Source organism: Aulonocara stuartgranti (assembly GCF_965226115.1).
Source record: "Aulonocara stuartgranti genome assembly, chromosome: 6".
In the NCBI taxonomy this organism is placed as follows: Eukaryota; Metazoa; Chordata; class Actinopteri; order Cichliformes; family Cichlidae; genus Aulonocara; species Aulonocara stuartgranti.
The window spans coordinates 34,955,685-34,972,765 of NC_138944.1; the positions used below are offsets into that span (position 1 = coordinate 34,955,685).

Consider the following 17,081-nt stretch of genomic DNA (forward strand, 5'->3'; position numbering starts at 1 on the left):
GAACGTCCTGTCTGCTACAGATGTGTCTGTGCTGTTGATGGAGGCATTTCAGCTTGGGAAGGAGCCGCTTGTAGACAGAGCCCACCGAACTTTGGCCCCCAAACCTAACACCGGTGAACGCCCCCGTGCTATGGTTGTGAAGCTGCACTATTACGCGGACTGTGCTAGGATTCTCCAGAAGGCCAGGGAGCTGCAGAGGGTGCAGATAAATAATATGACCATTTCTGTGTTCCCCGACCACACCGCTAAGACAGCGCGGGCCCGTGCGGCTTTCAATGAGGTCCGTCGCCAGCTTCGCGGCATCCAGGGAGTCCGATTTGGGATCCTCTATCCGGCAAGACTACGGATCACTTATCAAGGAATGCAGCGCGACTTCGTCTCGCCAGATGAGGCCAAGGTGAGTGTGAGTGTGTTTTTCCCACTTGTTCTTTCTTTGGGGGTGAAGAAATAAGTATTTTCTCTTTTATCTTTCTGCAATGACCAGTACTTCAGGTCAGTCCTTAGGCAATTGTGGTATTAGATTTTTAACTTGGAATGTCAAAGGTATGAATAGCCCAATTAAACGATCTAAAATATTCTCGCATCTTAAACGTTTAAAGAGTGATGTAATGTTTTTGCAAGAGACCCATTTGCGAAATCGGGATCATCTTAGGCTCAGGTGCCCATGGGTGGGTCATACTTTCCATTCAATGTTTAATTCAAAAGCCAGGGGGGTGGCGATCTTAATAAACAGAAGGGCACAGTTTACAGCCTCTGAGATTAAAGCTGACAAAAACGGGAGATATTTGGTTGTTGTAGGCACCATGTACAATGTACCCGTCCTCTTAGTCAATGTGTATGCGCCAAATTTTGATAATCCAGGTTTTACAGATGCACTTTTGAGTAGTCTCCCTCCCCTTGATACTCATCTTTTGATATTGGGTGGTGACTTAAACTGTGTTATTGATCCTGCCTTAGATCGCTCGAATCCTCGGACCCTGACCCAATCCTCTATGTCCAAGTCTATTTCAGAGTTTATGTCTCAGAATGGTTTTGTAGATCCCTGGAGGTTTTCTAACCCTACTACCAGAGCGTACTCTTTCTTTTCTCAGGTACATCAGTCCTTTTCGCGGATTGATTATTTTTTTGTGGACGGTTCCCTTATTCCAAAAGTACTGTCATCTACATATCATCCTATTGTCATTTCCAATCACGCACCACTTAGCGTTGACATCAAGCTCATAGCCCAGTCCTCTTTTTCCTCACCCTGGAGATTTAACTCTTTGTTGCTTTCGGATGAGGGGTTTGTTACCTTTATCAAATCCGCAATTGATGAATTTATGGTGTTTAACGACAGCGATACTGTTACGAGGTCATTGCTTTGGGAATCTCTTAAGGCATAGGTGCGTGGGCAAATAATTTCTTTCTCTGCCCATTCCACTAAAAGCCACAAAGCCAAACTTCAAACTTTGACTACACAAATTTGTGACATAGATAGACAGGTTGTTGACAGTCCCACTCCTGATTTGCATAAAAGACGACTTGACTTGCAGACCGAATTTGATTTACTTTCTACAGCAGATGCTGAACGACTCTTACTTCGTGCGCGTGCGACTTATTATGAACATGGTGATAAGCCCAGAAGGCTTTTGGCCCATCAGTTAAAACGTCAGGCCTCTTCTCGATTAATTTCTCAAATTAAAGATGCGGCAGGCAACTTGGTCTCTGATTCAAAGGAAGTCAACGAGGTGTTTAAGACGTATTATTCCTCCCTATATGAATCTGAATCTGCTGCTGACGCCTCTGAGATGGATTTCTTTTTTAACGGTCTTATAATGCCCACTGTCGATCCTGTTATAGCTGAACAATTAGATGCCCCTTTTAGGTTGGATGAAATTGTGCATGCAATCAAGACCATGCACAATAGTAAGGCACCAGGACCTGATGGGTTTTCAGTTGAATTTTTAAAAACATTTGTAGACAAGTTAGCCCCACTACTTCTTTCAGTGTATAATGAATCTTTTGAACGTGGTCTATTGCCCCCTACATTGTCTCAAGCACTAATTACTGTTCTCTTAAAGAAGGGTAGGGATCCTACGTCTTGCACCTCGTATAGGCCTATTTCACTGCTGAATGTTGATGTTAAAGTCTTGGCTAAAATTTTAGCAATTCGCCCTGAAAAGGTTCTTCCTACTATTATTTCAGATGAACAGAATGGCTTTATTAAAGGCCACCAGCTGTTCTTTAATGTCCGCACGCTTTTGAATGTCATTCTTTCCCAACACTCGACCACTAATTCAGAAGTAGTTATCTCACTTGATGCTGAGAAAGCTTTCGATCGTGTGGAGTGGAGCTTTCTCTTTGCGGTCTTGCAAAGATTTGGTTTCAAGGACAGATTCATTTCATGGATTCGACTGTTGTACAAGGCACCCCAAGCCAGTGTCTATACAAATGGTGTTTCCTCTGGCTACTTCTCATTGTCACGCGGCACGAGACAGGGTTGCCCCCTGTCCCCCCTACTTTTTGCTATTGTTTTTTTTTCAACATTATGTTTATTAAAGTTTTACATATATACATATATAAAGTACATACACAAACAAATTTACACAATAAACGAAACACAAGGTACATTCAATGAAAGCACTTGAGTCCATGAGACCTCTGACAGATTTTAAAGAATAATTTTCAGATTGCAGCATATGGTTGTGGTCCTGTACAGGGAATAGCTAGGCTGTCCCTGTCTCACACAGTAAACCAGATAGATCTTTATTCCCAATATACTGGATGTAGCGCCCCCAAATTTTCTGGAAAATTTCTTGTTTATCTTTTAGAGTATATGTAATTTTCTCTAATGGTAAACATAAAGACAATTCTCTGAACCAATGTGAAATACTTGGTTTGCCAAGACTCCTCCACGTTAGAGCTATCACTCTCTGTCGCGCTGACCTAGTAGGTGTGGCTGTTATTCCTCTTTTCCTCCTCCTGCCCTCTACCTGTTCGGTGCTGCTGCTTACCCATGGCCGCTGATTAGACCTTGGGTGCAATCAACAACTAAGCACGGCCTGGTGTGCGCCGCCCTGCCAGGTGAGCCACATTAGAGCAATCAAGGGTGGGCGTGCCGAGTAAACCTTTAAATGCATGCAGCAGTCATTTGACCCGGGTGCAACATACTGAGAGGACGGCAAACAAAGCACTTTTCCACTGTGAGGAAGACTTTGAACAAGACAGGCTATCGGTAAGCTCTTGAGTTCACATTTTGCTTTTGCAGATGTATCTGGGACTATGGAAGCTCAGTTGTGCAAATGTTTTACGCTTAGGGAAATAGTTGCTGCATTTAAGTTTAATTATATTGACAAAAATGAATGTTTAAGTTTGAATAAATTGTTTGTGCAGTTAGTGTTCCCACATATTTATGTTAATTAATATTAAAAATAGTTACCCCAAATCCTTGGGTGGATCGTAAAACTAGTGAATAAATGTTTGGTTTTGATTTAAAGAAAATAATTCTTTGTAAAGAAAATCCTTAGTTAAAGTCTATTAAAATGTTTGTGAACGCTAAAATGTATACTTTAAAATACAATTGTTTATAAAAAAGTGTTAAATGCAAAGAAGACACATTTTGTATATTTAAGAACCACAGTTAAATTAACACAGTTAACCACATGGTAAATGGCTTTACTGAAGTGTATTTTGTTATTTCATCTGTCTTCTGTGTAATGCATGTAATTTATCTAAATGGTTAATGGAATGTTCTTTATTTTTGTGTTGAAAGGTTTTTTACCTGCTGCTACCTACCAGCTATCAAACTAGTTGGTCTAAATAAAGTTGAGTGAAATTCAAAGTCTGGTCTTTTTCAAGTGTGGACACCTCACAGTCAGAGGAACACTTGACAGTAAAAAACCGGCCTGGCCAGTAGAGACACCGGCCTTGACCAGTGAAGACTCCACAAAAGCTCACCACAAAGACGGAGAAGACTCCACCTGGGGGCCTGGAGGAAATCGCACGCCGTTTGCCAGTCCAATCAACAACCGAGAAAACAGCATGGCTGAGTCCAAGTCACTCGAAGAGCTGAAAATAGAGCGAACCACTGCAAAGAGACTGTTTTCCAGACTCACCAACCATATAATAAGGACCCACATGGATATGTCTGTAGAGGAGCTGCGGGATTCCTTCAAGAGACTCACAGTAGAGGGCTCCAAAGTGATTGACGCGAACGAGGAGCTTGAAGCCGCCTACATCACGCAGTGTGAAGCAGAGGGCACACCGGAGCTGATGGGCCAACAGAGAGCAGACGTCGAAAAAACGGAGAAAGAATGTGAGCAGAAGTTGAAGGAGGTGAAGCACCTGATCAGAGAGACACTGTGGACATCATATGGTGAAAAAGAACTGACCCTTGCTCTAAAATCAGCAGAAATGGCGTGTGAGAACGTCACATCCACTCAGCCTGATACACCCCTGGAGGCATATGATTTTATGCTCCACCATCTAGAAGAACTGGTGAAGAAAGCTAAGCAGGCACACCAGACATGGAACCGCTGGGCGCCACCTGCTGAGAGGCGAGATTGTGATCGTCGACTGATGGAGCTCGAAACCTGCCTTCCAAAGCTGGTGTCAGGGAAGGCCGCCGTTATCAAAGCAGAGAGAATTAAAAGAGATGCCGACCAAGCAGTTGTCACAGTCCGCAACGCAGCCTCGGTCGCAGCCATAAAATTGAAAGCCACAGCTTTACCAAAGTTCACCGGCAGCCAGCGTGAGTTCTACAGATGGCGGAAGGAATGGGAGGCTCTGCAAAAGCAAGGTGAACCAACCGGGTCCGTGGAAGTAAAGAAATTCCAACTTCTCGATAGCCTCGATGATAAAGTGGCCAAAGATCTGCGCCTGTCCACATACACCTCGGCCGATGAGATCTTCAGAGTCCTTGAGAACCGCTATGGAAATCAAGCCACCATCGCCATTGAAATCATTGAGGAGCTTCAAGCTATCCCTCCTGTCCGTAGCAACCAGCCTAGAAGAATTATAGAGCTTATCCACGCAGTTGAAAAGGCCCTCTATGATTTGAGTGAGCTGGATGAAGCAAATGCCATAAAGAACCTCTTGGTAATAAAGTCTATTGAAAGCAAGCTGCCTGAGTCCCTAAAGAAAGACTGGCTTACCCACGCTGCTGATCCAAAGAATGCTGTGACTCATCAGAACCGGTTTGACAAGCTGCTCGCATACCTCCAATCTCAAGAGTCCATCTACGAGCAGTTAGACCAGCTGAGAGACATCGACCCTGCCAAGGAGAGAATAAAGTTCCCAGTAAAGTACGCCCGTACCAAGTCAGTTAAATCCAGTACTGATCCAGCAGGCTGCATCATCTGTGGGGACCCAAAGCACAAGAGAAAGCTCTACATCTGCAGACGGTTTCGAACCAACACAAAGTTACAGGAGAAAGAGGATGCAGTGCAGCAACTTGGAGCCTGCAAGAGATGCCTCGAGATCCACGATGAACCCTGCAGAAAGACTACTTACCTGTGTGGAAAACCAGAGTGCAAAGACCAGCATCATTACCTTCTTTGTCCCTTGCCACGACCCTTATCACAAAGGCCCAAGTCTGGTCCGGCGAGAGCTGAGGGGAGGAGGTATACAGAGGTTCAAGAAGAGTTCATCTCTAAACTATCGCCAGAGCTAGCGCAGGAGTGTCGGAAAGCTTTCTGCAACGTCTCATCACGAGCCTTCAACTCCATGGCAGCAGAGAGAGGTCTACTGGAGGGGACTGGTCTAAAAGAGTACCCTGTGATCCTGATGCTCCTTGACGTCATCGCCAATGATGGGCAGAGAATTGGGACACTAATTGATCTAGCATCTGACACAAACTACATAACCCATAAAGCCGCAAGTAAGCTCAACCTTCGCAGTGAAGACGTCATGCTTGTCATCCAGGGTATCGGAGGTATGAAGGTGTCTGTGGCAACCAAGCGCTACCTTCTCAAGATCCGTGTCAACACCTCAAGAGGAACTTTAAAGCCTCACCAGTTAGTTTGCTATGGTCTTGACAAGATTGCTGAAGTGGAAAGACATGTTCCACCTCAGAAGCTACAAAAGATCTTCCCTGACATCCCTCTCCAAGACCTCATCAGACCCAGAGAGATCCAGCTTCTAATCAGCCATAAAGAAGGCCAGCTGGTGCCCCAAAAGATCCGTTCCATCGGTGACCTGGTTCTCTGGGACGGTCCACTTGGCAAAACAATCGGGGGCACGCATCCAGACCTCTTTGAGGAAGTCACTTTGATGGCCCACACCTCCAAAACTCACTTTGCAAGATCAATGAGAGCTGCTGCATTCAAGTACCAAGAGTTCACTAAAGACCTAGCTTCCTGTCAGCACCCTGATCACCCTGAGACTCTATCCACCACAGCTACCAGCAGCAGAGACTTTCTGAAGTGGTGGAGGTGGGAAAGCATCAGAGCCGCTTGCCAGCCGAGATGTGGAGGGTGTCGTTGTGGGAGCTGCCAGCCAGGGGGTAAAGAAATGACGCTTGCAGAAGAGAGGGAGATGGAGATCGTGAGGAATGGCCTGACTTACTCAACTGGAGATGCCCACAACAGTGAACCGCATTGGCATGCTAAATACCCATGGGTAGAAGATCCAGCAACCTTGCCAAATAACAGGAAAGCAGTAGAAGCAACATTCATCAGAACCGAGATGAAGCTATCTAAAGAACCTGAATGGAAGAAGGCCTATGCTGCACAAGTTCATGAGATGGTAAACCGCAGAGCTGCAGTGAAGCTGTCCAAAGAAGTCCTGCAGAGTTGGACTGGGCCAGTATGGTATATAAGCCACCTCATCGCGCCAAATCCACACTCTGTCTCTACCCCAGTGAGGTTGGTGTGGAACAGCAGCCAGAAGTACAGAGGCCTCAGCCTGAATGACATCCTCATCAAAGGTCCTGATGTCCTGAACCCGATAAGAGCTGTCCTGCTGAGGTTCCGAGCTGGTGTCTACGCCGCCCTTGGTGACGTCCGCAAGATGTACAACTCCGTCTGGCTGGAAGATCGAGAAGTCCACTTGCACAGATTCTTGTGGCGTGACACAGAAGATGCAGACATAGAAGACTATGCCATAACAAGAGTCAACATTGGAGACAAACCTGCTGGTTGCATAGCCCAAGTCGCCATGAGAGAAACTGCAAACCTACCTTCATTCAGTCACTTCACAGAAGAGAAACGTGTGCTGGAAGAAGATGTTTATGTCGATGACATCCTGACATCACACAATGACCTCGACCATCTGAGACTCCTAACAGCCAACATCGAGCACATCCTGAGAGCTGGAGGATTCTACATGAAGCCTTGGGTCTACTCCAGTCAAAGTGGGAGGGAGGAGTCAAAGAAAGAGTTGCCCCGATCAGAGCCAAAGACTATGATCCTGCCAAACCAGCTGATGGAAGATGACAACAAAGCCCTTGGCCTTGGCTACACCATCAATGATGACAAGCTTCATGTCATGGTCGCAGTGAACTTCTCAAAGAAAAGGAGGAAAATGCGCCTTGGTCAAGACCTGCTCAGAGAAGAAGTCAGAGCGCAAACACCTGATCCACTCACCAGGCGAGAACTGCTAAGCCAAGTCTCCGGTGCAATCCAGCGTGAGAGCTACGGTTTCCAGACCTTCTTCGCAAACCGCGTTGGTGAAATCCAGAGTAGCACTGATGTCCAGGATTGGTGGTGGATTCCTGGGTCAGCAAACATTGCAGACATTCTCACCAGAGGGGCCAGTCCAGATGCCCTAACCGAGGACTCCGAGTGGCAGTCGGGTCCAAAGTTTCTCCAACTTCCTGGAGATGAGTGGCTGAAGAAATCCGCCGGAGAAGTCGCTGCCCAAGCTCGAGAAACGGTCACAAAGCTACAGAAAAAGACTTTTCTTGCGGTCCTTACCAGAATGCACATCAAGGCGGCTCAGGACTCAGTACACGTAGAGTCGAGAAGACCACGAGGAGTAGCAACCCAACAGCTAATCGACGAAAGGCGATTCAGCAACCTGAGAAGGCTGATTGGGACCGTGGCGTGGGTCTGGAGGGTTGCCAAAAAGTTCATGAGATCAAAGACCAGAGACCAAGAAAAGTGGGAGGTAGTACCATCTTCGGGTGTCCTCACAGTCAGCGAAAGACGAGATGCTTTCCGAGACCTTTGCCTAGCAGCACAAGAGGGCGTCACCTTCCCAAGCACCACAACAGACAGACTAGTCGTTTACAAAGACCAAACAAGTGGACTTCTAGTTTGTGGGGGCAGAATCCAAACCTTCAAAAAGGACCGCAGAGCCGTTCCCCTTCTACCATTCCAAGCCTGGTTATCCACCCTCCTTGCCAGAGAAGCACACAGCAAGGGACATAACGGAGTGGCAGGAACTTTACTGCGGATGAGAATGAAGGCTTGGGTTGTCAGAGGAAGAATTATTGCCCAAAAGGTCGTTGACCAGTGCATCATCTGCAAGAAGGCAAAGGCAAGAACCTGCAAGCAAGTAATGGGGGACTTACCTGAAGAGAGGTCAAATCCTGCTGCACCATTCGAATTTACATCTGTTGACCTGTTTGGACCCTATCATGTGAGGGATGATGTCAAGAGAAGAGTGACCATGAAAGTTTGGGGAGTTGTGTTTTGCTGTATGGCAAGCCGAGCCATTCATGTCGAACTAGCGAGCACACTATCAACAGAGAGCTTCCTGCTTGCCTACCAGAGGTTCACTTCTGTCCGGGGCCATCCCCGAAAAATCTGGTCAGATCCTGGTACAAACTTTGTCGGCGCCAAACCTGTCTTGGAAGAAATGTATGCTTACCTGAGACGACAAAACAAGGAGTCGCTTGAAGAATACTCTGCCAAAAATGAGACCATCTGGGCATGGAAGATTCTTCCCGCTGACTCACCTCACCGAAATGGGGCCGCCGAAGCTGCTGTCAGAGTTACCAAGAGAGCCCTCCATACTCTCGGCAATACAGAGGCTCTTACCTTTAGTGAGTTTCTGACAGCACTCCAGCTAGCCGCCAACCTTGCAAATGAGAGACCCATTGATGCCAGATTTCAGAGCCGAGAAGATCGCATTGACTACATCACGCCGAATAATCTGTTGCTTGGTCGAGCCACACAAAGTGGGGACTTCAAAACTGTTGACTTCACAAATTATCCTTTCAAAAGGCTGAAGGAAATACAAACCATAGTCAACAACTTCTGGAGGTCCTGGAGCCAACTCGCTGGACCAAACCTGTTCATCCGCAGTAAATGGCATACTGCAGAGAGAAACATTGCTGTTGGAGACATAGTTTGGCTCTGCGACCAAAATGCCCTTAGAGGGCAGTTCAGACTCGCAAAAGTCATCAGCGTGAATCCTGATTCTAAAGGGATCGTTCGAGATGTGCATGTGAGGGTCACTCCAAGTTCCAGCATTGCGATAAAGAGTCCAAAACCCGCTACCACAAGTCCTGAGCTGGGCACCACCTTACATCGGGACATCCGGCGTCTTGTGGTCCTTTTACCGGTGGAAGATCAAGTAAGGGACCAGCCCACCTGAGTGCGATCTTTCCAGACAGTGCTGAGCAAAGATCGAGTGGGAGGTGTCGCGCTGACCTAGTAGGTGTGGCTGTTATTCCTCTTTTCCTCCTCCTGCCCTCTACCTGTTCGGTGCTGCTGCTTACCCATGGCCGCTGATTAGACCTTGGGTGCAATCAACAACTAAGCACGGCCTGGTGTGCGCCGCCCTGCCAGGTGAGCCACATTAGAGCAATCAAGGGTGGGCGTGCCGAGTAAACCTTTAAATGCATGCAGCAGTCATTTGACCCGGGTGCAACATACTGAGAGGACGGCAAACAAAGCACTTTTCCACTGTGAGGAAGACTTTGAACAAGACAGGCTATCGGTAAGCTCTTGAGTTCACATTTTGCTTTTGCAGATGTATCTGGGACTATGGAAGCTCAGTTGTGCAAATGTTTTACGCTTAGGGAAATAGTTGCTGCATTTAAGTTTAATTATATTGACAAAAATGAATGTTTAAGTTTGAATAAATTGTTTGTGCAGTTAGTGTTCCCACATATTTATGTTAATTAATATTAAAAATAGTTACCCCAAATCCTTGGGTGGATCGTAAAACTAGTGAATAAATGTTTGGTTTTGATTTAAAGAAAATAATTCTTTGTAAAGAAAATCCTTAGTTAAAGTCTATTAAAATGTTTGTGAACGCTAAAATGTATACTTTAAAATACAATTGTTTATAAAAAAGTGTTAAATGCAAAGAAGACACATTTTGTATATTTAAGAACCACAGTTAAATTAACACAGTTAACCACATGGTAAATGGCTTTACTGAAGTGTATTTTGTTATTTCATCTGTCTTCTGTGTAATGCATGTAATTTATCTGAATGGTTAATGGAATGTTCTTTATTTTTGTGTTGAAAGGTTTTTTACCTGCTGCTACCTACCAGCTATCAAACTAGTTGGTCTAAATAAAGTTGAGTGAAATTCAAAGTCTGGTCTTTTTCAAGTGTGGACACCTCACAGTCAGAGGAACACTTGACACTCTCTTTGCTTGTAGTATTCCCATGTTTATGAAGATTTTTTCAAAATGATCTATGTTACACCCTACAGGATATAATCCCAGTAGGAAAAGTTTGGGATCCATCACAAGTTTAATTGACAAAATCTCCTTTATCATTGCTCCAACCTCTTCCCAAAACTCCTTTATTTTTGGACATGACCATAAACAGTGGAGCAATGTGCCCTTATCTTCTTCACATCTATTACAGATATCAGGAATCTGCATATTAAATTTGTTAAGTTTTTCTGGTGTTATGTACACTCTCATCATCCCTCCCTGAAGGACCTGTACAGCACTCGCTGTCTCAAGAGGGCACGCAGCATCCTACGGGACTGCACACACCCAGGACACCGGGTGTTTAAGCTGCTGCCGTCTGGCAGGAGGTTCAGGCTGCTGAGGTCCCGAACAAATAGACTCAAGGACAGCTTTTACAACAGGGCAATAGCCCTGATCAATGTAAATAGCTGACCTGACTGGATACCTCCCTGGACTTTTTAGGGGGAGGTAACAATGTTTAAAACGATAACAATAATATTTATATTTATAACAAGGTGCAATAATAATTAATGTGCAATAATAACAGTGTGCAATACACATACACTTATTCTTCTTTTTTATACTAAGTTAATATACTGTGTTGTGTTGTTTGTTACGTTGTGATGTGTCATATCGTGTTGTGTTGTGTTATATGTAGTGCCGACGTAGGACAGTTTTTCCAATTTCATTGTACTACTGTACTATGTATGACTGTGCAATGACAATAAAGAGTTATCTTATCTTATCTTATCTTATCAACCAATTAAATTGTAGCAATTTTAGACACGTGTTCCCTGTCTGTGTTTGGGCTAGCTTACATGCTCTACTCCATTGTTCCACTGTCAAGTCCTCCTGTAAGTCATACCTCCAAGCTTCAAGCTTAGCAGCAGATGAATCAGGAGAGGATGTCATCATCAAGTTATATAATTCTGATATCATCCCTCTACCACTGGGGTTTTTGGTTCTCTAATGTGGACAGCGGGGGAATATGTGTAAAATCATTATGATAAGACCTGATAAAACTCCTAAACTGTAGGTATTTGAAAAAGTGCTTTCGGGGAATATTAAATTTAGAGATTAGTTGTTCAAAACTTAAAAGTCTTCCATCACCCCCGAAAGCATCCTTCACCAGTCCCAGCCCCGAGTCTGCCCACATTTTAAAACCACCGTCCGCCCTACCCGGGGCAAAATAATTGTTGCCCCAAATCGGGCTAAAAACGGAGAGGGGAGATTTTACGTTTAAATATCTTTGAGTGACATGTAAGATATAAATCATGTTTTTAACTATAGGATTAAGCGTAATGTCTTTGAGTTTATTATATTTATCAGAGTATACATATGTAGGAAGTGGAAGCCTAAGAGAGAGAGACTCAATAGTTCTCCATGCGGGGGGCTTTTCTGCAGCATAATAGAACATTATAGTTCTTAACTGGGCTGCCCAGTAATACCAAACCATGTTAGGACATTGCAGCCCTCCTGCATCAAAGGGCAAGTACAAAAGTGATAAGCGAAGTCTGGGACGCTTGTTATTCCATAAAAACTGATTAAACAGTTTTCTTATTTTAAGGAAAAAGTCTGAGGGGGGTGGCAAGGGGATATTCTGAAACAGATACAGAAGCTTAGGGAGCACGTTCATCTTTAGTATATTTATTCTACCAATCAGTGAAATTTGGAGACTCGACCATCTCTCCACTGATTTGGATATGTCAGTCATAATTGGACTATAATTATGGTTCACCACCTCTTCCAATTTCGGGACAATCTGAATACCTAGATAAGTAAACTGATTCACATTTCTAAAATGGCAGGTGTATTTAGGTGGATTCATCCTTTCTTCTGAGTTCAAAAGCATTATAGAAGATTTTGATTTATTGATTTTATAACCAGAAATATGTCCAAATTTTCCAATTAGGTCTAAAATGGCTGGAATAGATTTTCCCAGATTTTTAAGAAAGAGGATCACATCGTCAGCATAAAGAGCTATTCGATGGTCGAACCCTCCGATCTCTATACCCGTGATCACACAGTGTTCTCTTACAGCAATAGCAAGTGGTTCAATTGCAATTACAAATAAAAGGGGGGATAGGGGGCAACCTTGTCTACAACCTCTTCCAATCTCAACTGGTTTTGAGATAACATTATTGGTAATTATTTCTGCATATGGGTTATTATATAGAAGCCTGACCCAGTTACAGAATCCCACTCCCAAACCAAAGCGACCAAGAACCTCAAGCAAATAGGGCCATTCCACCCTATCGAAAGCCTTCTCGGCATCTAGTGCCAAGAAAGCTGTATCTGAAGACCCCCCTTGCTCGTGTAAAATATTTAACACTCGTCGAACATTGTGGAATCCCTGACGCCCAACCATGAACCCATTTTGATCTTCCTTGATGATGTCTGGCAAAAGGCCCTCCAGTCTCTTTGCTAGAATTTTACAGAGTACCTTTAAATCTGAGTTTAAGAGGCTAATTGGCCGCAGGTTTTCACATTTATCATTAGATTTTCCAGGTTTGGGAAGAAGTGTAATTAAGGCCCCTCTCAGAGTGGGTGGGAGTATCCCCTTTTGAGCAGATTCAGAAAACATTTCCAAAAGGGGTGCCTTTAATTTGGATACAAACTTCTTATAGATATCAATTGGCAGACCGTCTGGCCCTGCAGCCTTTCCAGAATTCATACTCATTATTGCCTCTGAGATTTCGTCCAGAGTCAGTTTAGCCCCCAGTCTCAAGGATTCCTCTTCTTCTATTCTGGGGATATTCATATTGTCAAGAAAAGAGAAAAAATTGGGGTCTGGTTCACCTGGGTTTAAGTCAGAACTGTATAACCTTTCATAATAGGCCTTGAAAGAGTCACTTATTGCAGCAGGGTCAGAGATTGTTTCCCCTTTATCATTTTTAAGTGCAGTGATTGATCTTTCCAATTGGAATTGTTTTATACGCCAAGCCAGAATTTTACCTGATTTCTCCCCTTGATCAAAAACGGACTGCTTAAGTTTTAATAAGTTAGCTGTAGCTTTTGAAGCTGAGATTTCATTATATTGGGTTCTTAATAACAGCAAACTTTGGTGCCGCTTGGGACAGGGGTTCTTAAAGTACATATCCTCAGTAGCTTTAATTTTTGATTCCAATAATTTCAGCTCTTGTCTGGCCTTCTTAGATTTTGAGCTTGTGAAGCTAATTATTTGGCCTCTAATGAAGGCTTTGAATGCTTCCCATCTAATACACGGAGATGTTTCAGAAGTATTGAGCTCAAAGTAATCAGTAATTTGTTTGTCAAGGTACGCCAGTAGGTCTTTGTCCTTTATCCATTTTTGCTGAAATTTCCATTTTGGGGGATCTCGTACTAGCCCTGGATCCAAATAGACCAGACTGGCTGGGGCATGGTCTGAGATAAACCGCACCGGTTTGTCCTCGTAGAGTATTTGCTTTTTGATTTTGGTCACTTTCAGCACCATTGCCTTATCCCTATCGCTCAGGAATTTCATGATCAGTGTTCTTGGGGGGGCGTTTGGGTCGTTTCTCGGGCCGATTCGATGCGCCCTTTCCAGGAATAGCTTTGATTTCAGCAGAGGGATGTCCAGCGTCTCCGGGATCCAGGTTTCCAGAAATGCGCAAGCATCCGTTCCCTCCACCTTCTCCGGTAAATTCACCAGTCTCAGGTTAGCCCTCCTGGCCCTTGTTTCCAAGTCCATTACTTTGTCCTCCATATCTCTGGTTTTCTTTTCGAGACTCTGGACTTTTCTCTGAAGGCTATCGACCGTGTCCTCAGTGTCGGAAATGCGTGTCTCGACATTTACAATACTCTCCGACCTCGTTTCTCACTCCCTCAATTGCAGCCATTATTCCGTCAAACCTGTTGGAGAAGTCGGTTTTCAAGTCTTTGATAGCTTCAAGAATCGGAGCGTGACTTGGTCCTTCCTCTTCAGCGCTAATTGACTCTTCCGACATGGCGCTAGCTTTAGCTTTTCCACTTTGTTTAGTTGGTCCGAAATCAATTTTAGGTTGTGAGGGTTTACCACGACCCCTGCCCGATTTACCTGGTGCAGACGACATAAAAGAGTCCTAAGCGCGGATACCGTTAGAGTTTAACTTCAAAAGTTGATTTTACGTTAGGTGTCTTGGCAAAGATTCACGGAGGAGGGAAGTGTGCGTCTAGCTAACGCGCCGCCATTTTAGGAGTCTCCTTTTTGCTATTGTAATTGAACCCCTATCTATAGCTTTGAAGGCTCTTCCTCATTTTCGTGGTATTTCCCGGTCAGGCCTTGACGTAAAATTGTCTTTATATGCAGATGACCTGCTTCTATATGTTTCTGATCCCTTATCTAGCATACCATCGATTGTGTCTCCATTAAACAAGTTCGGCTCTCTGTCAGGTTACAAAATAAATCTTCTTAAAAGTGAATGTTTCCCCATAAATTCTTTAAGTCTTACACTTAAACAATCTGACATTCCTTTTAGACTTAGCCCTGCCGGCTTTAAGTATTTGGGAGTTAACGTGACTCGTACTTTGTCTTCTCTATACTCTTCCAATTTCTCCCCTTTAATGACTCAAATTCAATTGGATTTTCAGAGATGGATTGGTCGGATCAATGCTGTAAAGATGAACATTTTGCCTCGATTGTTATTTCTGTTTCAGAGTATTCCTATATTTTTACCTAAAGTTTTTTTCAAAAAGTTAGACCAGCTAGTTACATTGTTTTTGTGGGGAGGGAAACACCCCAGGGTGAGGAAATCATTATTACAGAGACTGACATTTGATGGTGGTCTTGCCTTGCCTAACTTTTTATTTTACTATTGGTCCTCTCATGTTCACAAATTGACCCATTGGCTTGAATCTCAAGATCTGCTGTGGTGCAAACTGGAACGCCTGTCGTGCACTTCCTCATCCTTAGAAGCTTTATTGTTCTCTCCACTACCACTTAAGCCTTCTCATTTCACCCAAAATCCCGTGGTACAGTCTAGTCTAAGGGTCTGGTCACAATTCAGGAGTCATTTTAAGTACATCTCTGCGTCAGTACACATGCCCATCACGCAGAACCATCTGTTTACTCCTGGCCTCATTGATGGTACCTATGTACAGTGGAAGCATCATGGTATTAATACGTTTAAGGATCTCTATAAAGATGGTACTTTCTTAACTTTTTTAGACCTGTGTTCAGAAACAAATCTTCCGGCTACCAATCTATTCCGTTATTTTCAGGCACGGCATTGCACTTCTGCTCTCTTCCCCTCCTACCCTCTTCTTCCAAATGTCCAACCGTGGGAGGAATTCTTATCCCTTAAACCCAATAAGAAGTCAATTATATCTTTAATATATAAACAACTTATGGATTTAAATGTCCATTCAGTTGCTAAAATTAGGGGGGCTTGGGAGCGGGAGTTAGGAGTAATTTTTTCGGATCAGCAATGGGAGAAGGCAGTATCCAATGTCCGTTATAGTACGTCCTGTGCCAGGTTACAACTTATCCAGTTCAAGGTGTTGTACAGGGTTTACTATTCAAAGTCTCGTCTGTCTGAGATTTACCCACAAGTGATGGATCAGTGTGAGAGATGTCATGCCACCCCATGTGACCTAGGCCATATGTTCTTTCTGTGCCCAAGACTCCATGGCTTCTGGAGTCAGTATTCAGTTATTCTTTCCAAGGCTCTTGGGACCCAAATCTGCATGGACCCTTTTCTAGCTGTTTTTGGGCTTCCAGTCAACACTGGTCTAACCGACCCTACACAGTTCAAAATTTTAGCCTTTACATCACTTTTGGCTAGACGTTGCATCTTATTCCTTTGGAAATCTTCAAAGCCACCTTCAGTTTCTTTTTGGTTTAGAGATGTGATGTCATTTCTTAAATTGCAAAAGATAGGCCTTGTGGCGAAGGGCAAATACAGAGAATTTTATCGTATCTGGGGCCCCTTCGTAGACTATTGCAAGTCATTACATGCTCTACCAGCTGATTAATATCATATCTCTTCCCCCCCCCCTTTTCTTTTTTTCTTTTTTTTTGTGTGTTTTGGGGTTTGTTGTTTGTGTTTGTTTTGGGTTTCTTATTAGGTTTTGTTTTGTTTGTTTATTTAAGCGTGTGTGTGGGTGTGCCTGTGTGTGTGTGTTATCGTATCTGTTCATGTAAGAAAAACTAAAAAATATGTGAGGGGAACAGATTGTATTGTCATTGTAAACCACTGTACACTTGTCTCTCAATAAAAATATGAGAAAAAAAAAGCATACAATAACACATACTGTATTTGTCTAGAGTTGATCCACATTTTTTTAATATTTTGCTGGGAAAAGGGGAAATTTCTGATTATTAAAGTGGAAATATACATGTATGTAAGGCATGGGACAGCTTTCTTGTCATTTCATTCAGGAACAGTTCTCCAGGCTTCTTGAAAGAAATTCAAGGCTCCTCTTTGAATGTTTCCTTTTTTTGTTCTCTTCTCTTTGCAAGATGATCATAAATGAATATTGGCTCAAGACTTTTGCACAATGCTGTAATTTCCTCAAGCATACATTA

General features: G+C 43.7%; 1 protein-coding gene and 1 long non-coding RNA gene across 3 annotated transcripts in view; one reads left to right on the top strand and one right to left on the bottom strand.

Moving 5' to 3' along the window:
* The window catches only part of LOC309708150, a 431,095-nt gene that overhangs the window by 156,059 nt on the left and 257,955 nt on the right, over positions 1–17,081 (bottom strand). The gene's annotated exons all lie outside the window — the stretch shown is intronic.
* Positions 2,921–8,152, top strand: LOC309708661 (uncharacterized protein; the record flags this gene model as incomplete). The annotated part of the gene is made up of 3 exons (XM_082536893.1): positions 2,921–3,214; positions 3,752–8,025; positions 8,114–8,152. Exons 2-3 carry the CDS (start codon positions 4,021–4,023, stop codon positions 8,150–8,152), a joined length of 4,044 nt encoding a protein of 1,347 aa, XP_082393019.1. The 5' UTR covers positions 2,921–3,214; positions 3,752–4,020.